General features: G+C 42.4%; 2 protein-coding genes and 1 non-coding gene across 4 annotated transcripts; 1 reads left to right on the top strand and 2 right to left on the bottom strand.

Annotated features, from left to right (window-relative positions):
* Positions 1-460: 460 nt before the first annotated feature.
* LOC124007853 (lysophosphatidic acid receptor 6-like) lies at positions 461-8735 on the bottom strand. Its single transcript, XM_046318638.1, has 5 exons — positions 8544-8735; positions 4708-4833; positions 4303-4467; positions 3301-3499; positions 461-2041 (listed from the first exon to the last, which is right to left on the bottom strand). Exons 2-5 carry the CDS (start codon positions 4811-4813, stop codon positions 1552-1554), a joined length of 960 nt encoding a protein of 319 aa, XP_046174594.1. The 5' UTR covers positions 4814-4833; positions 8544-8735; the 3' UTR covers positions 461-1551.
* A 558-nt stretch (positions 8736-9293) lies between these two features.
* Positions 9294-9365, top strand: trnaw-cca. Its single transcript has one exon. It is a non-coding gene; the product is annotated as a tRNA-Trp (tRNA).
* Positions 9366-10316: 951 nt separating this feature from the next.
* Positions 10317-13426, bottom strand: LOC124007858 (transmembrane 4 L6 family member 4-like). 2 transcript variants are annotated; one of them, XM_046318644.1, is made up of 5 exons: positions 13044-13426; positions 12106-12171; positions 11147-11298; positions 10775-10961; positions 10317-10657 (listed from the first exon to the last, which is right to left on the bottom strand). In XM_046318644.1, exons 1-5 carry the CDS (start codon positions 13236-13238, stop codon positions 10655-10657), a joined length of 603 nt encoding a protein of 200 aa, XP_046174600.1. In that variant the 5' UTR covers positions 13239-13426; the 3' UTR covers positions 10317-10654. The 2 variants fall into 2 exon arrangements, with proteins under 2 accessions (XP_046174600.1, XP_046174599.1); XM_046318643.1 differs by having other exon boundaries at positions 10317-10654; positions 13044-13418.
* Between the last annotated feature and the right edge of the window lie 7088 nt (positions 13427-20514).

The raw sequence follows: 20514 nt of genomic DNA, 5'->3' as shown, positions 1-20514 counted from the left end.
TGCCTTGTCAATTCCACATACAGTGGGGAGAACAAGTATTTGATACACTGCCGATTTTTCAGGTTTTCGTACTTACAAAGCATGTAGAGGTCTGTCATTTTTATCATAGGTACACTTCAACTGTGAGACGGAATCTAAAACAAAAATCCAGAAAATCACATTGTATGATTTTTAAGTAATTCATTTGCATTTTTCTTTGTTTTTCTAGTCGTCCCAGTTCTGACATTTGCTTGCCTTTACACGAATGTTACTATTACTTTGATTAGATTTAACAATTGATTATAGTCTCTTTAAAAACTGTAAAATAAACCGCATTTGTATTTGAGCTCTGATTAGCTGTAAAAACAACTGTTTTGGATCTGTGTTTATTGCAGATGTTGCTGTTGGATGATTCTAAAAAAAGGTTTCTTTTTTACTTGGTTTGGAGTCTTGATGTGTTTTTAAAAAATGTTGAAATATATTGGATGTTAGGATATCGTTTTATTAATGGGAAAATATGTACATTCTTACCTATCATGTGGCTGTCCATGGTACTGATTTGTGTGTTTGTGTGCGTAAGTAGAAAATGTGTTGACTCACCCTACTTGTAAAGAAAGGCCAATGCCATCCTCCTCTCATTCATGTTGCCGAAATGTCTATGACTCTGTCATACATGCTTTATGTTTAAGTTGTCCTAGACTACCTGGCTAGAATGTTGCTTGCTAGCCTAATTTCCTTTCATGACAACATTAGCTAGTTCACATTAGCCTTCTACATATTGAACTTCCATCCTGTCAGTCCAGGGACACAATGTATGAATTAATGATTGTCAGAATCGCAGAATTGGCCAGTGTGGAGAATGAAGTAAAACCACAAAATCCCTATCTCTGTCCTTGGCAAATTTAGGAAACTAGATACAACAAATCACGTTTTTTTCTGTCAATGATGTTTGGCTGGATGTGATGTGACTGGTGTGAAGCCAAATCCGAACTGGCTTCCCTTTACACTTTCTTTTGGTGCGTCAGGACCATTCACAGCTGAGCTCACTCAGTTTAGCTCAACGCTGATTGGCTATTATTATTAATAATTATTAATCCCTTGTATTCAATGCTACAGGCGGCAACAATATTATTCTATTTTTGACCAGAAAGCATCAGATAGATGAGCTACACATACAGAAACAGAGTGGCTCCTGTGAGCTACTGTAGATTAAGCCTCTTGCAAATTGAAGTAAAACTATGAAAGATACATTTATTTTTATTATATATATATTTTTTTTCTTGGTGATTGTTCTGGGGAAGCCTGCCTTCCTTTGGCATCCCTGAATACCTGCCACTGCATAGTCCGAAACTTCAGTATGAGAACCAACTGATTGCACATGGATGACCCAATATCTTAACACCTTGGGTGTTAGCTTGGCGGAGAACTATACATCATAAATCCAATATAATCACCATTCTATATCTTAGCAGTACATGGAACATGCTTTAATACAATTTTACCAAAACAATTGGCGGCCGGCAGGGTGACGGATTTGTTGTTTTTCAAATCCCAGACTGTCTCTTTAGAACATTAAGTGTTGAAGAGGGCTCTGGAGTTGTTCCCCTCAGAGTTCTGACTGTTGAGTGGGAACATCCTCCTCATGGCGTCCATATCCACCTTCTTCCTGAACGTCTCAGTGGTGAAATAGTACGCCAGTGGATCCAAAATGGCGTTCAGACAGGCCACCATTAGGCTATAGCGGTATGCCGACAGTAGGGGGCATGGTACCGCTTTCCTATGGACATAGAGGAGCGCCAGAGTCCCATGGTAGGGCAGGAAGCAGGCCAGAAATATCACCAAGTTGGTGGTGATCATCCTCTGGATCTTCCCAGAGTTGATGAGTTCTGTCTGGGCTACAGCGCTCCTTGTGATGGTACGGATCAACGCCGAGGAACAGACCAACATCACCACCAAGGGGATGCCGAAGCCGACGGTTAGTGTCGAGGCGACTGCCGTTGCCTGTGTGGCGTAGACTGGAAGGGTCCCGAAACAAAGGTCCTGCATCTCATTGGATGCCTCGCTATGTTTCAGCCGAAAGACAGAGCGAGAGAAAGGGAGAAAGAGGGAGGAAGAGAGAGAGAGAAAGGGAGAGAGAGGGAATATAACAGGATATATAAATGATACAGGTTTGGGTCTGATGTGATGTTACAGAACCCTTTCTGTGTTTGCAAACATTGCCGCACGAGGGAGATGAGCGCAAGTTGGTGGCAGAACAAGGGGGAGTTCTTATAGAACGCCAGCAAAAAAAAGCCTCTATTTACATGTTGCTAATGGGTGCATTTCACACTGCTTTTGGATTATAATTGGATTTTAATGCTCATATGAATGTCCTGCTTAATATAATGTTCGTGTCATCATCGCAAATCATCTGCATTATACTTAAAAAACACTTCAACTTCTACCAGTAAGATGATTCTTTAGCTAGGTTTTGCTGCAGACTATATCAATGAGTGTTAGCATTCTAGCTAACAACTGCTGCATCCAAAATAGTTATTTTGCAACGATCACAACCAAATATAATCTTAGCGACTGTTCAAACAAGAACAAAAACATAATTGTAAGCGTATGAGAACCCAATAAATTTAGTTTAGAAGCAATAAAAAATCTAGGCGATGTTGAATGGGCACAGATGGCGATGGCTTTCTTACGGCCGCCAAGAGTCGCACGTATCTGTGCGTGACGTCAGTGTGAAGTACACTGGAAAAGGGTCTATAGGGCCATTTGTTTTTGTGACCTGACCAGGAGAATACCTGGGTTCTAGTTGACCTGACCAGGAGAATACCTGGGTTCTAGTTGACCTGACCAGGAGAATACATTGGTCCTAGTTGACCTGACCAGGAGAATACATTGGTCCTAGTTGACCTGACCAGGAGAATACCTGGGTCCTAGTTGACCTGACCAGGAGAATACATTGGTCCTAGTTGACCTGACCAGGAGAATACCTGGGTTCTAGTTGACCTGACCAGGAGAATACATTGGTCCTAGTTGACCTGACCAGGAGAATACATTGGTCCTAGTTGACCTGACCAGGAGAATACCTGGGTTCTAGTTGACCTGACCAGGAGAATATCGGGGTCCTAGTTGACCTGATGAGGAGAATATCGGGGTCCTAGTTGACCTGATGAGGAGAATATCGGGGTCCTAGTTGACCTGATGAGGAGAATATCGGGGTCCTAGTTGACCTGACCAGGAGAATATCGGGGTCCTAGCTGACCTGATGAGGAGAATATCTGAGTCCTAGTTGACCTGATGAGGAGAATATCTGGGTCCTATTTGTACCTGCGTTTAGAGATGTAGAATGGGAGGCTGGCTCCGATGGTAAGGACCCAGACACCGAGGCAGACCAGTGGGGCTTTCTTTCGGCCCTCCCGAATCCGGCAAGACATGGGGAAACATACAGCTACACAACGGTCGAAACACATGCAGGTGAGGAGAAAGATGCTGCCATACATGTTGACCAGCAGAACCAGGCCCACCCCTGGAATAAATGCATGAATTTATAAATTAATGAATGTGTGAATGGAGAAAAATAAAACCTTTACTGCCATATGGGAATTTGTTTTACACATCATAAGAAAAGCAATTAAAATGATCTTTGTAAAAATAAAACAGGACACGGACGGACAAAACAGAGAGTGCAATATATAACATTCAAGGACAAAAATCCAAGATTGTAGATTCACTCAATGTCATGATAAACATGTTTGGCTTGACAATGACATTAATGAGTTGGCATGATAGCACAAACAGATATTGTGACTAAACTAACATAACAGCAAAGAGTCAAGATTTATCTCCACACAGAACCTGAGGTAACTTGGACAAAGCCTTTATCTTCACATGGAACCTGAGGTAACCTGGACAAGCCTTTACCTTCACACGGAACCTTAGGTAACCTGGACAAGCTTTTACCTTCACACAGAACCTGAGGTAACATGACAAGCCTTTACCTTCACACGGAACCTTAGGTAACCTGGACAAGCTTTTACCTTCACACAGAACCCGAGGTAACCTGGACAAGCGTTTATCTTCACACGGAACCTGAGGTAACCTGGACAAAGCCCTTATCTTCAAACAGGAGCTGATGAAATCTGGACTAGCCTATACCTTCACGAAGGACCTGCGGTAACCTAAACAGGCCTTTACTTTCACACAGGACCTCATGTAACCCAGACAAGCTTTTACCTTCACACAGGACCTGAGGTAACTGAGATAACCCAGACAAGTGTTTACCTTCACACAGGACCTGAGGTAACTGAGGTAACTCAGACAAGCGTTTACCTTCACACAGGACCTGAGGTAACTGAGGTAACCCAGACATTCCCAGATGGTAGTAGATCCTCAGGGGCAGAGTGAGGACCAGGAGAAGGTCTGCGATGGCCAGGTTAGTCATGTAGACGGTGGTGTGAGACCGAGACTTGGTGTAGCGGAAGAACATCACTAGTGCTGTGAGGAATAAGAAAATGGACGTATTGTGGCATAACAAAGCTGCAGCATTGCATTGACGTCTAGCTATTAAAGACATGCCATTCAAACATGAAACAAAGCTTAAATTGCCACCTATTACCAAGTGAGTTATGGCCTGTTAAAAAAAATATATATATACGTGTTTGATCTTGGCTCCAAACACATTTTCATTGATATAGACAAGAAGATAATAATGTAAGAACAGTCTCTCCATAATACCTGTGAGGTTGAGGATGAGGCCAACCGTGAAGACCATGGAGTAGACCCCAACAAAGAGCCAGTTACTCTGGGGCTCTGTGCAGTTATGAGTGGTGTTGATGGTCATGACTACTATTTTTGTTGTTTCTGAGGAGAGGTATGGAAAGAGAGAGAAAGAGAGAGAGAGAGAGATGGAGGGAGGGAGGGATAGATAGAGAGGGAGAGAGAGAGAGAGAGAGAGATGGAGGGAGGGAGGGAGGGAGGGAGGGATAGATAGAGGAGAGAGAGAGAGAGAGAGAGAGAGAGAGAGAGAGAGAGAGAGAGAGAGAGAGAGACAGAGAGAGAGACAGAGAGAGAGGTGGAGGGAGGGAGGGATGGAAAGAGAGGGAGATAGATCGAGAGAGTCGGGGAGGGATGGAAAGAGAGGGAGAGAGAGAGACGGATGGATGGAGAGGGAGAGAGAGAGAGACAGAGAGGGGGAGAGAGAGAGACAGATGGAAAGAGAGAGAGAGAGAGAGAGAGAGAGAGAGAGAGAGAGAGAGAGAGAGAGAGAGAGAGAGAGAGAGGGAGAGGGACGGATAGAAAGAGAGGGAGAGAGAGAGAGAGAGAGAGAGGACGGGAAAGAGAGGGATTAGCAGGCTATAGAAATGATACAGGATTGTGTCTGTTAAGATGCAATGTCATACACAGGGGGTCCAAAAAGACAACAGTACAGGCAGGGAAAAGACTAGTAAGTCCGGGAGATCAGGCAATAGGTTGATAACAGGAAATCCGATAAAGTACAGGCAGGGAATAGACAAAAGGAGCCGTTAGTGAGGCAGGCAAAAACTATCATACACAGGAGGAGTACATTACGGGAGAAACAGAGCTCTGAGTGTGTCACAAAATAAACAATACCTCACAATGGTGGGGTGCAAAGAACTGACCTAAATAGTGTGTGATAATGACATACAGGTATGTGAAGAGGTGATCAGAATTCAGGTGATTGGGATCTGGAGAGTGAGCTGCGTTCAGGGGATCTACGTGTTTGAGAGTGTGAGCTGGAAGGTGAGCAGCGTTCAGGGGATCTACGTGTTTGAGAGTGTGAGCTGGAAGGTGAGCTGGAAGGTGAGCAGTGTTCAGGGGATCTACGTGTTTGAGAGTGTGAGCTGGAGAGTGAGCAGCGTTCAGAGGATCTACGTGTTTGAGAGTGTGAGCTGGAAGGTGAGCAGTGTTCAGGGGATCTACGTGTTTGAGAGTGTGAGCTGGAGAGTGAGCAGTGTTCAGGGGATCTACGTGTTTGAGAGTGTGAGCTGGAGAGTGAGCAGCGTTCAGGGGATCTACGTGTTTGAGAGTGTGAGCTGGAAGGTGAGCAGCGTTCAGAGGATCTACGTGTTTGAGAGTGTGAGCTGGAAGGTGGGCTGGAAAGTGAGCTGCGTTCAGGGGATCTATGTGTTTGAGAGTGTGAGCTGGAGAGTGAGCAGCGTTCAGAGGATCTACGTGTTTGAGAGTGTGAGCTGGAAGGTGAGCAGCATTCAGAGGATCTACGTGTTTGAGAGTGTGAGCTGGAAGGTGGGCTGGAAAGTGAGCTGCGTTCAGGGGATCTATGTGTTTGAGAGTGTGAGCTGGAGAGTGAGCAGCGTTCAGAGGATCTACGTGTTTGAGAGTGTGAGCTGGAAGGTGAGCAGCGTTCAGGGGATCTACGTGTTTGAGAGTGTGAGCTGGAAGGTGAGCTGGAAGGTGAGCAGTGTTCAGGGGATCTACGTGTTTGAGAGTGTGAGCTGGAGAGTGAGCAGCGTTCAGAGGATCTACGTGTTTGAGAGTGTGAGCTGGAAGGTGAGCAGTGTGGGGATCTACGTGTTTGAGAGTGTGAGCTGGAGAGTGAGCAGTGTTCAGGGGATCTACGTGTTTGAGAGTGTGAGCTGGAGAGTGAGCAGCGTTCAGGGGATCTACGTGTTTGAGAGTGTGAGCTGGAAGGTGAGCAGCGTGAGGATCTACGTGTTTGAGAGTGTGAGCTGGAAGGTGGGCTGGAAAGTGAGCTGCGTTCAGGGATCTATGTGTTTGAGAGTGTGAGCTGGAGAGTGAGCAGCGTTCAGAGGATCTACGTGTTTGAGAGTGTGAGCTGGAAGGTGAGCAGCATTCAGAGGATCTACGTGTTTGAGAGTGTGAGCTGGAAGGTGGGCTGGAAAGTGAGCTGCGTTCAGGGGATCTATGTGTTTGAGAGTGTGAGCTGGAGAGTGAGCAGCGTTCAGAGGATCTACGTGTTTGAGAGTGTGAGCTGGAAGGTGAGCTGTAAAGTGAGGTGCTTTCAGGGGATCTATGTGTTTGAGAGTGTGAGCTGGAGAGTGAGCAGCGTTTAGAGGATCTACGTGTTTGAGAGTGTGAGCTGGAAGGTGAGCAGCTTTCAGGGGATCTACGTGTTTGAGAGTGTGAGCTGGAAGGTGTGCTGTAAAGTGAGGTGCTTTCAGGGGATCTACGTGTTTGAGAGTGTGAGCTGGAGAGTGAGCAGCGTTCAGGGGATCTATGTTTTTGAGAGTGTGAGCTGGAAGGTGAGCAGTGTTCAGGGGATCTACGTGTTTGAGAGTGTGAGCTGGAAGGTGAGCTATAAAGTGATGTGCTTTCAGGGGATCTACGTGTTTGAGAGTGTGAGCTGGAAGGTGAGCAGCGTTCAGGGGATCTACGTGTTTGAGAGTGTGAGCTGGAAGGTGAGCAGCGTTCAGGGGATCTACGTGTTTGAGAGTGTGAGCTGGAAGGTGAGCAGTGTTCAGGGGATCTATGTGTTTGAAATTGTGAGCTGGAAGCAGACGTTACACACTCTCCATTCCTCTCTTCTTCAGCTCTTTGTTTCACACTTGCAAAACACCTTTTCCTGTCCTGATCTGTATTGTAACGTTCCTCTGTAGTTATTGTGACATAGGCACCATTTCCCTAACCGTCCGTCTGTGTAGTTTTAGCCTGTCTTAGTGGTATCCCCTGGTCGACACTACACAAAGACTGCAAATTGCACCCTATTTCATTTGGGCTTTGCTCAAACGTAGTCCACTATAAGGGGAACAACCATTTCATGGTAACCATTTCCCTGGAAGGTCTACCGACACCTGTTGTATTCAGCGCATGTGACAAATACAATTTGATATGATTTGATTTGAATAGGGTTCCATTTCGGAGGCTGGGATACGCCCCTATTTTCACTGTTGTCGTCTTATGCATGCAAAGAGGGTAAAACTGCTGATGAATTAAGGAAGCTGAACAGCCAGTCGGTGAGGGAGGAAGTTATTTTTAACGCTGCAAAGATCTTTGTCTGATAGACCCTGTTTATGTACAAGAACCTCTATCAATATTTACAGTGGAATACTGTTTCAGTTTCAGATGCTTATTTTGCATTCACCAAAGAGGAACAAGAAGACATTTTGTCCACTTTCATTCTGACTTCAGTGAAAGCTAAATAAATGACTTCATTGAGGTCTCTATGGAAACGGTGAACCTACCTTTCCCCAGTTAAAGCAGAAGCAGACACATGGCTGCTAGCATTGCGGAAGAGTTGAGAAATGAACATAACGTTACGTGTCTATTTCTTTGCATTTGCGTTCACTATTCACTCACCTCAATTGCAATGGTATCTGTAACTGTATTTTCCAGGAGTGAGAGAGTGAAACCAAAACATTTTATGAAGCCTTTTTACTCTCCTCATTTTCTCTTTCTCTCAATTAACAGTAGTCACAGCACAATTACACACACAGGTGACCAAGTTATCCTGTTACCCCGTCTGTTATTGGTGTTGTGACACAGTTACAGTACCAGTGTGAAGTGAATATGATGTTGGCATGGTACACACAGACTAGAGTAATACACTGTGGGATATTCTGAGAAGCACTCACCCGTTTGATGCTTATTAGTGGAATATTTTGATTGTGATGGTCTTGAGTTCCAAATACAGTGCCTTTGTCAGGAAATGAAAGAGAGAGAGATGATGAGAACCCTCGCTCTCTCTTCTTGTTCTCTCTCTCGCTCTCTCTCTCTCTCTCTCTCTGTCTCTCTCTCTCTCTCATTTTCTTCATGTTTCTTCCTCTTCTTGTTTTCTCTCTCTGATTTACCCCTTCTATTTTGTTCTATATATTGCAACTCTTTCTCTTCTCTCACTCTATCCATATCTGTGTTAGTGAATGTGTATCTCTCTGTCTGTGACATGACTGACTGTTCATTTTCTGCATTTATGGGGAAGCTCTTAATTTATTCACACTCACACACACACACTCTGTAACAGTCCATATAAAAGGTCTGCCCTGACACTCTGCCAGGAAAAGCCACTGACTTTTACGTGACTGGAAAGAGAAGGAGAGGGCATTTAAATTCACATGACAAGGCTTCTGTTAATCATGACATAGCTATAATTTGGTTTAAGTAAAACAACTTTTTTAAATCTAAAAATTATTTGAGTCTACATCCGATTAGAACATTATCGGTATGAGAATATTTTTGTATATATATTATTTAGCCCAACATTTCGAAAAATTTTCGACCAAACCAGGAGAACCATTTTCTAGAATGTAACAAACAACCACAACATACTTTCCTACCACTAACAGCTATCAAGAATTCTATACCTCAATGCACCACCGTTTGGTACGGACCTCGTGGCGCAACGGTAGCGCGTCTGACTCCAGATCAGAAGGTTGCGTGTTCAAATCACGTCGGGGTCAAAATGTTTTCCACAATTTTATCTTTCTCTTATAAACCGTATGGATTTACCATCGGAGCATTTTTTCGAATGCAATGCTGTGATTACGTAATGAATGGTAATAAAACATATATGTTCTATTGAAGAAACTCCAACTATGAGCATATAATCTATCTACAATTTAGACTATACTATTTAGATTAAAACAATTATAATTTAACCAAATCAAAGTTTATTCATCACTTGCACAGGATACAGCAAGCAGGTGTAAATTGTACAGTGAAATGCTTAGGAGGAGCTAGCAAACTAGCTTTAACTCTTATTCTACTAGAACAAAGACCCTCGTTCTATGTACCTTGAGTTTGTCTACTAGACCAACCGCCATAAAGGCAAATGTATTGATCTTGTGTCAGATACTGGGTTGGGCGTTTCTCCGTGGGTTGTTTACAGTATATAGGCTTAGACATACTTAGAACAGACAAAGTCCCTGCTCTATGGATCTTGGATTGCACACAGTGTCATGAATAGTTTTGTTTTTAGGATCCCCATGGTCTGTTGTAAATGCAGTAGCGAGTCCAAAATATAGATCTATCTGTGTCTCTATCACTCTAGGTAGCCTACCTGCACCCAATTTGGTGGGACAATGGAAACTGCTGGAGTTGTTTCATGTATAGAGCACGGATAAATGACAGGTATGCAGTATCTGTGTATTAATCAGAACGCTGGGGTCAATCACCATAGCTACCAATAAGAAGTAATCTGATGCTATTGCTTGGGGATTCCCTGTGTTCTTCATCTGCTTGTCTGTGAGTGTGTGTTAGTGTGTGCATGAGTACGCAAGTGGAAGGAGTAGGCTTGTGTGTATGAGTGTGTGTTTGAGTGTGTGTGTGTCAGGTGTATATAACATATTGTTTAATTTCAATTTAGCCTTCAAATATTTTCATGAGAAAATAATAACTAGGACATAAAGAAGTTGAAGAAACATTTTTCAGCCTTTATTACAAAATGAAACAAATTAAAATCTGCATAGAATTAAATTAAAACATGAGAAACACAATTTACAGAAGATGCAAATGTCATACCAATATAAACATGACTATAAGCTACATATTACAGTCACTGATGTGTATATCATAAATACTCTAGGCCCCAGAGCAAAGATAAAGTCAATATAATCACTCTTCAAATAACCATTCATTCCTCTTGACGAAGGAGAGCAAAAGGGTTGTTGCTGTCAGTTCTTTACGGTCCTCAAGTAGTCGTGGTTGAAAAATGGTCACAGTCCATGGTCATCATTGATCATCACGCTTCCTACTGGCAGGAGATAAAGGTCGAAGGTTAGGTCAACACTTTCTTTCTTACTCCCTCCCCATTCCCCTTCTCCCCCCGCACCCTCCCCCTCCCCCCACTCCCCCCTACTCCCTCTCTCACCTCCTTTCCACCACAGGTACCACAGATGCATCCGAACAGTCCGTTGACCATCTGTATTACACACAGCACCAGCTCCACACTAGCAGCCACAAGTAGAGTGGCGAACAGGCCGATATTAAACTCCACAACATCCTTGGGCTCTTCACAAGTCTTCCAGAGTTCACTGTCACCCAGGTAGCTGCCGTTGCTGCAACGATGAACATTCAAGCAATCAATCAATCAATCAATCAATCAATCAATCAAGCAATCAATTGTATTGATCTTTTTACATCGGCAGGCATCATAAAGTTATTTACTGTAGCTAGGTAAAGTATCCAAAGAGATAGAAATAAGAATAGTTGTGTTATCAAAAAAATATATAAAAAGACGTACTTGTCCAAGAAGGGCCTCCCCCAACTTGCATCTTTGTCACCTGGAGCCTTGAATAAGCAGACAGGCCCGTTGGCCAGGACCAGGGCAGCCGTAGCCAAACTGTACAGAGCTCCAACAACCCCAGCAGCAGCAAACCCAATGGACAGAAACATCTGAAGAGAAGAGTCACACACAGGGGTCAGAGGTCAGAGACGTTAGGGAGGAGGTCAGGGGAAGAGAAGGGAGATTTTTATAGCAAATGTTAGCTTTTTTGTGTATTTACCACGTGGAAAATAGGTTTTGTTCTTAATTAGGCTTCTACAAATTTGTTTTCAATATGGTATGGCAAATACATCTAATCCAAGGCAGGTGTGTTTCTGAGCCATGAGTTTCTGCTTGAGTGATCTATCTACCTCTAGTAATCTATCACTTTTTACAAACTGCTTTCACTGGGAAATTAGACTGACCATAATGTAACTTGAGGGTTACATTGTGGGCCAACATCAGACAGAACCATAAACAGACAGTTTATTATTTCCTGACATTACACATGTTTCACAGGTAGGGGCTGGTGAAGTAAAGGTGTTTTTTCTTATTGAGCTATTGTGATTCATTTATAATGCACAAGCTGTCATTGGCCCACCAATATACCCAAACCTAATGTTGTGTGCTGCAGTAGGGAGACTGATACAGGTTTAGATATTTACTCATCCCTTTAATGCAGTGGTTTTCAATCCTGGACCTGGGGACCCAAAGGGGAGCACATTTTTTTGTTTTGCCCTAGCACTACACACCTCATTCAAATCGTCAAAGCATTTTGATGAGTTGATCATTTTAATCAGCTGTGTAGTGCTAGGGCAAAAACAAAAAGGTGCACCCCAGCACCAGGATTGAGAACCATTGCTTTAATGGTTCAGGTTAGAATTGGGGGAGTTTAATCTGATCCTAGGTTTGTGGTTAGGGGCTGTTGTTTGACTTACTCCACAGCGGTTGGCACAGCAACCATTACTGCTGGTCAGGTGGATGTGGATGGCTGGGATAAGGCACTAAGAGAGAGAGAGAGAGAGAGAGAGAGAGAGAGAGAGAGAGAGAGAGAGAGAGAGAGAGAGAGAGAGAGAGAGAGAGAGAGAGAGAGAGAGAGAGAGAGAGAGAGAGAGAGAGAGAGAGAGACACAGCGAGACAGAGAGAGAGACAGAGAGCGAGACAGAGAGAGAGAGAGAGAGAGAGAGAGAGGGAGAGAGAGAGAGAGAGAGAGAGAGAGAGAGAGAGAGAGAGAGAGAGAGAGAGAGAGAAAACACACACACTCTTCTTCAACTGCTTTGTCATGGAGTAGCATATTGAGGCAGTATATTTCAAATGTACAGATCCATTCAGCATTCAAATGAATTCACACTTAGGAAACTGTTGATTATGAAAAGGGTACTTTTATTTTTCTTAAAAAGTACTAAGCAAACCTGTGATCATGGTATGACCAATGCTCTATAGAATCAGCATGTCTAAACCAAGATTGGGGTCAATTCCATTTCTATTCAGTCAGTATTGTTTTTCAATAAGAAACTATGTAGTTAAAAAATGGAACTGACCTAAACACTGGTCTTCTAAACCAATCATGTTACATAATATTTAAAATTAAACCAATCATGTTACATAATATTTAAAATTAAACCAATCATGTTACATAATATTTAAAATTAAACCAATCATGTTGCATAATATTTAAAATTAAACCAATTATGTTACATAATATTGAAAATGAAACCAATCATGTTACATAATATTTAAAATTAAACCAATCATGTAACATATTGGACAAAATTAAACTAATCATATCATAATATGGTCCAAATTAAACTAATCATGTTATGTAATCATCAGAATGAAACCAATCATGTTACCTAATGGCCAAAATTAAACTCACCATGAGTCCGCCGCCGATGAACCCTCCCATATATTTAACCTCATCTGTGATCCGGTCTCCACTCCCATCTCTGTCTTCTTGAGCGTACTTCGTCGACCAGCCAGGGAAGAACGCAATGATGTTACAGATGATTGAGACCCCCGCCAGGACATAGAGCGGGATCGCAATGACCTTAGAGCACTTTCCTGTACACATGTTGCTGGTTGTACGCTTTCTTCAACGTTGAAAAACTCAAGAATGTTGCGTAGATAAATCAAGACTCAATTTGGTGTCCTCGTAGAAAGAGATATGAGACGAATTCAGAAGTTGAAAAGAATTTCCAGACTGCTCCTCCTTCACTCTCTTCTCAGCCTAGGTACAGCATGGCTCTAGTGATGGATGCGAAGCTGCTTAAATCCTGAGGTGAAGGGAAGCTTGGTAGAGGAGGGGTTAGTTAGGCGATAAGACTGGCTCCACACCCCGGTGATTACATCACCTTCAGGTAGCCTGAGCGTTGAGTCATAAAACTGGGTTCTTTCGTCCACTTTGTATTTATCCGCCATTTATCAAGAAAGTCCTGTTGGGGTCAGAAGACCTCTTTTACGAGGGAGCTCAATAACTAGCTCATGTATAGAGTTAGCCGTATTAAAACAAAGCCACTCTATGTAGGCCGGCAGGTAGCCTAGTGGTTGAGAGCATTATTTATTTAATTGAACATTAATTTTTCTAGGCAAGTCGGCTAAGAACAAATTCTAATTTACAATGACGGCCTACCAAAAGGCAAGAGGCCACTCCACACATTTCTGATTCAGAGGGACACATTTAAGTTGAATGCATTCAGTTGTACAACTGATTAGGTATGCCCCTTGCCATTCTTTTCATACAGGGACGGGGGCTGGGATTAGAAATACAAATATAGGACAAAACACACATCAAGACAAGAGAGATACCACAACACTACATAAAGAGAGACCTAAGGCAACAACATAGCATGGCAGCAACACAACACGGCAGCAGCACAACATGGTAGCAAAACATGGTACAAACATTATTGGGCACGGACAACAGCACAAAGGGCAAGAAGGTAGAGACAACAATATTAGCCAAGCAACTGAAAGGTCATTGGTTTGAATCCCCTATCTTAAAGGGATGTAAAGGTATCTTGGGTTATTACTGGAGAGAGAGAGAAACAGGGTTGGGTTGCTTCACAGTTTGTCTCCTCCACGTAGATGTATTAGAGTAGACTCTGTGTGTTGGTACAGTCATAAATTAATATATATCTATTGCTCTGGGTAGCCGACACCCAATAGAGTGGGCCAATGGAAACAGCTGGAGTTGGTGTCGAATTTCGATGTGGCACAGAGTTACAATGTGAAAACGGTCAATAAATTGAACATTCCAAATTAGATATGGATGCATGTATTGGCTACGGCACCTGTCACTCAGAACATTCACTGCTGTTCCACTCATTTCCGATTCACTGCTGATCTATCCATTGGTCGAAATGTTCCTGTTGAAGATGCACATGTTAGGTGGCTAATCGCTTTTAGTGGTTCAATTTGTTCAAACATCCGTAAACTTGGTAATGTCACATTTTTAACCCTGTGACATGTTCTGGAATCTGAACAGTGATAGTAATGATCACTTTATTACTTCAATTTGATTTACGTTTTGTCCAATGGGTAACCTCTACCTGAATATACTCCAGAGTGTACCTGTGGTTTTAGAGTATGCAGTATCTGTGTATTCATCAGAGTACTATGGTCCATCACCATAGCTACTGATAAGCGGTAATCTAGTACCGGGGGAGGAGTGGAGGATTGGGTGTGTGTTTCATCTGTGTGTCTGTGAGATGTATAATGTGATGTGACAATCTGTGAGTCCTTGACATATGTGTGTGGATGTGTGTGTGTGTGTGTGTGTGATCTCTGGACCCTATCTTCTGCTGTATTGCAGCTTGTCAGAATAGGGAACCATAATATACTGATACAACCATATCAGACAAACACACGCAGATGACGACCATAAAGCATGATGGGAAAAACTGACAAGACCTGTGGCGTCTTATCAAAGACCAAGGACACGTTTTCCATTGCACTTTTAAGGAGACTTTAATCCAGTGGGGAAAAGTCATGGCAGAAAAATATTTTTTTCAACTAATCATGACAAGGTGAAATATCATTCAAAACATTTATAGGACCGGATTCCTGGACGTAAGTTATTGGCCACGTTTACACACGCACAGTATTCCGTATAGTAGATCATATCCCATTTTAGGTCTTATTCAGGATAAGCAGCTAACATACACCTTTGATATGCCACTCATGAGTATCCCTGTTACTATGAATAAACAGAATAGTCCTCATTTAACTACAGTACATGGATTCAATGAAGTATGGACACTGACTGTGGGACTATAACCTCTCACATGTAGTGTAATAAAATATTAAGTCCTGCAGAATTATGCATTTGTTGCAGTGAAAGTATTCAGCAAATGTTTATTTTGTTTCAGGAACAGGAGTGGAGAAATAGGATTTATTTCAGCATCTTTTGAGAAGAACATGAATTCTCGTGTAGTGTGTTATCTTAGACACTGTTATGCAAGCAGACAGTATTTCAACCAAGTCAATATGCACCCATAATGAACTGTCTTATCAGAAATGTTTTTTAGTCCTTTTCTCAGCTTTTCATTTCTTTGAAACCGGTCAAACTGATGACATTTGAACATTTTGCAGAGAAATAATCTTTTGTTTTGGAGTTATTGCGTTTCCTCCCTGGTCCCTAAACGAAACAGACAGCTTCACCACTTCAGCGGTGTTAACTAGACAACCAATGCATTAACTCTTATCGATGTAACACATTATTCTGGTGAGCACTACTTCATTTCATCTTCTAGGGGCAACAAGTTATGACAGAAGAGATATAGTTGACTAACAAACAGCTTACCAAATGTCAGCAATTATATATAATTTTTATTTAACTAGGCAAGTCAGTTAAGAACAAATTCTTATTTACAATTACAGCCTACCCTGGCAACGCCCTATGGGACTCCCAATCACAGCCGGATGTGATGCAGACTGGTTTCGAACCATGAACCATGACACCTCTTGCACTGAGAAGCAGTGCCTTAGACCTCTGCACCCCTTGAGAGCCCAAAAGCAGAAGTATAGCAGTCTAAATAAATGGTGCTAGTGACCAGTAGTATACGATAGTGAATTCATTATAATTAGAGGCTATATTATTATGGAATTATCAGGGGCGCAACCTTTCACTGAAATTGCATTTTTTTGTCCCCCCCAGTTTTATCATTGGAATGTGATACAACACAGGCAAAGATGTGCCGCACACCTCCGAGCGGCCGGGTTGGCTTTTGGAGTATGACTGGGAAAAAACCAAAGTAGTTCCCTGAGAATTATTATGGTAGGTTGAACTGAACAGGTAACCTACTTTTTGAAGTGATTTGTTTGACAATCAGATGAAAACATCACACAACACCCACGATATGTGAAACTGATCTTGCCGCAGGCCGCAAAAACAACAGGTAACCGGATAAGATGCTCACATGCCACAGTATCCCATCTTACATCAGCATATCCCAGGCATCTTTCCCCGGTTTCTCATACAAGCCTTTTCTTTTTATTGTAAACGGGAAATGATGTTTATATGTCTCAACTCAAAAACAGAATACTTGAGCATGCCGGATAATAATGGGATATTGGTGTGCATGTAAACGCTGTCAATTTCATATTGCACCTCCTCCTATTGCCCCCAGATCAACCACAATTCGTCAGGAGAATGTGTCAAAAGTTTTACACAGGGATGCTGGCCCATATTGACTCCAATGCTTCCCACAGTTGTGTCAAGTTGGCTGGATATCCTTTGGGTGGTGGACCATTCTTGATACACACGGGAAACTGTTGAGCATGAAAAAAGGGTGCGCCTGGCACCTACTACCATACATCGTTCAAAGGCACTTAAATCTATTGTCTGGCCCATTCACCCTCTGAATGGCACACATACACAATAGATGTCTCAATTGTCTCAAGGCTTCATCACGCCCTCTATTTGGCAAATCTGACCATAATTGCATCCTCCTGATTCCTGCTTACAAGCAAAAATGAAAGCAGGAAGCACCAGTGATTAGATCAATAAAAAAGTGGTCAGATGAAGAAGATGCTAAGCTACAGGACTGTTTTTCTAGCACAGACTGGAATATGTTCTGGGATTCCTCCAACGGCATTGAGGAGTACACCACATCCGTCATTGGCTTCGTCAATAACTGTATCGATGACGTCGTCCCCACAGTGACTGTACCCCAACCAGAAGCCATTGATTAGAGGCAGCATCCTCACTGAGCTTAAGGCTGGAGCTGCAGCTTTCAAGGAGCGGGACTCTAACCCGGAAGCTTATAAGAAATCCCGCTATGCCCCCTACCACAGCAGTGGTAGGCCTGATCACCGACAACAACTAGACAGCCTATAGGGAGGAGGACAGAGACCTGGCCATGTGGTGCCAGGACAACATCCATACCTTCAACGTGATCAAGACAAAGGAGATGATTGTGGACTACAGGAAAAAGAGGACTGAGCACGCCCCCATTCTCATCGACGGGGCTGCAGTGGAGCAGGTTGAGAGCTTCACGGTCCTTGGTGTCCAGATCACCAACAAACTAACATGGTCCAAGCACACCATGACAGTCGTGAAGTGGGCACTACAAAGCCTATTCCCCCTCAGGAGACTGAAAGGATTTGGCATGGGTCCTCAGATCCTCAACAGGTTCTACAGCTGCACCATCAAGAGCATGTTGGTTGCATCACTACCTGCTATGGCAACTGCTCTGCAAGGCATTACAGAGGGTAGTGCGAACAGCTCAGTACATCACTGGGGCCAAGCTTCCTGCCACCCAGGACCTCTATACCAGGCGGTGTCAGAGGAAGGCCCTACAAATTGTCAAAGACTCCAGCCACCCTAGTCCTAGACTGTTCTTTCTGCTACCACACGGCAAGCGGTACCGGAGCGCCAAATCTAGGTCCAAGAGGCTTCTAAACAGCTTCTACCCCCAAGCCATAAGACTCCTGAACATCTGGTCAAATGGCTACCCAGACTATTTGCATTGCATTTTTTATTCCATACATTTTCCCTGACACCCAAAAGTACTTGTTACATTTTGACAGGAAAATTGTCCAATTCACACACTTTTCAAGAGAACATCCCTGGTCATCCCTACTGCATCTGATCTGGCAGACTCACTAAATACAAATGCCTCGTTTGAAAATTCATGTCTGAGTGTTGGAGTGTGACTATCCATCAATAAAAATACAAAATAAAGACATTTGTGCCATCTGGTTTGCTCAATATTAGGAATTTGAAATGATTTCTACTTTTACTTTTGATACTTATGTACATTTTAGCAATTCAATTGACTTTTGATGCTTAAGTATTTTTTTTTAAACGAAATACTTTTCAACTTTTACTCAAGTATTATTTTACCATTTGACTATTACTTTTGAGTCATTTTCTATTAAGGTACCTGTACTTTTACTCAAGTATGACAATGTAGTACTTTATCCACCACTGATTATAAAAGACCTCATGGCTAAAGGTTAAAGGTTATAGGCCTCATTTGATTATGAATAATATGTTCACAGACACATTGAAATGTCCACAGAGAAAGAAGATGTTTTGTTTTCATTATCTTCGTAAATCGGTGTACAATTAGCAGCAACAGAATGACTGGCATTCATAACGTGCGATATTCATGAAACAGAATAGACAATACCACACAAAGACACGAGGGAAACAGAGGGTTAAATACACATCAAATAATGATGGAAATGAGAACCAGGTGTGTGGAAAAACAAGACAAGACAAATGGAAAATGAAAAATGGATCGGCGATGGCTAGAAGATCGTGGACAACGACCGCCGAGCATCGCCCGAACAAGGAGTCGCATCGACTTCGGTAGAAGTCATGACAGACAAGCTATAGCTTACTGTATGTTTGGCGAGACAACAGAAAGCAATCATTTTGTCATGCTTGTTTTCCATCAACTTCTCTACACTAAATTCTTTTACAGAAGTGTTTTGACTACAGAAGTGGAATTTCCTCAAATTCAAACGGCAATTGCATCATTAAAACATGTTTTAAATATCAATGGACAGTTTATTGTTTGGTGACTGTAGGAGACAGATAACATAACAGGTTACAGTCAGTTCTGAAGCGGATGCCAATAAGGTTTATGGCCCCTGTTGCATGAACGTTACACCCTATCTACCAGCCTGTGCCTGGTACAAGCTCTACCACGCACACAGGCACACACACACCCACACACAGCCACACACACACACACACACACACACACACACACACACACACACACACACACACACACACACACACACACACACACACACACACACACACACACACACACACACACACACACACACACACACACACACACACACACACACACACACACACACACACACACACACACACACACACACACACACACACACACACACACACACACACACACACACACACACACACACACACACACACACACACACACACACACACACACACTAGGTAATAAGTGTGTCATAGGTGTGATAATATGGTAATAATAAAAGCCTGGTAATATATTAATAAAATCATTGACGTAGATGGAAAGAGAGGTGTTCCTCTGATCCAAGGGTATTCATTATAGTGTTTTTATATTCATTTTTATTTATATATATTTTTTAATTCTTTTAAAAAATGTTGTTTTTTGGTGTATATTTCTATTTCGTTTTTCTATTGATACTTAGTGATGATTATGTACAAGCTAGGCCTATTTGAAACATCACCATCTCTTGGCCACATTGACCGTCCAGGTTCAGTAAACCCCCAAAAGCTTGAGTTAGTTTTGGCGTCAAAGATAATAGTTTCAGTATAGTTATAGTTATTTCAAACGTATTTGTTAATTATTGTATTTCTCTAAATTGTTTTTTCATGATTCGTTTTCATTTTCGTTTTCCTTGACTATAATAACCTTACTCTGATCTGATGATTTCAATACTATTTTCTTCATTGTAGAATAATAGTGAACACATCAACACTGAAATAACACATATTGAATCATGTAGTAAGCAACCATTCAGATTCTTCAAAGTTGCCACCCTTTGCCTTGATGACAGTTTTCCACACTCTTGGCAACCAGCATCACCTGGAAATAAAAATTGGCAGATTGGCTGTACCAACCTGAGATGAGTCCCAAGATGCTTTTGTGGGTTGTAGAGAGAGAGAGAGAGAGAGAGAGAGATACTGACTTAGCAAATATACATTGTGAAAGGGGGTTAGGTTAAACCAGAGATAGTTTATCTATGTCAATGGTTCATGCCCAGGCCAGAACACTATCTAATGTAATGAACGTTTATTCATAGCTCACTACTGCCACCTAAATACAGATTCGAACAAAATGGCGCATGATTCTCGTTGTGTAGGC

Source organism: Oncorhynchus gorbuscha, linkage group LG21 (assembly GCF_021184085.1).
Source record: "Oncorhynchus gorbuscha isolate QuinsamMale2020 ecotype Even-year linkage group LG21, OgorEven_v1.0, whole genome shotgun sequence".
In the NCBI taxonomy this organism is placed as follows: domain Eukaryota; kingdom Metazoa; phylum Chordata; class Actinopteri; order Salmoniformes; family Salmonidae; genus Oncorhynchus; species Oncorhynchus gorbuscha.
The sequence above is the reverse complement of the archived record's forward strand: the minus strand, read 5'-3'. Positions and strand labels throughout refer to the sequence as shown.

Coding starts and splice junctions, on each gene's coding strand:
- LOC124007858 (XM_046318643.1), bottom strand. CDS start 13,238: ATGTGTACAGGAAAGTGCTCTAAGGTCATTGCGATCCCGCTCTATGTC. Junction 12,172..13,043: donor TCATCGGCGGCGGACTCATG/GTGAGTTTAATT, acceptor TCTCTCTCTTAG/TGCCTTATCCCAGCCATCCA. Junction 10,962..11,146: donor GGGAGGCCCTTCTTGGACAA/GTACGTCTTTTT, acceptor TCATCGTTGCAG/CAACGGCAGCTACCTGGGTG.
- LOC124007853 (XM_046318638.1), bottom strand. CDS start 4,813: ATGACCATCAACACCACTCATAACTGCACAGAGCCCCAGAGTAACTGG. Junction 3,500..4,302: donor ACCTCAGGTCCTGTGTGAAG/GTAAACGCTTGT, acceptor CATTTATTCCAG/GGGTGGGCCTGGTTCTGCTG. Junction 2,042..3,300: donor TTCTACATCTCTAAACGCAG/GTACAAATAGGA, acceptor GCTGAAACATAG/CGAGGCATCCAATGAGATGC.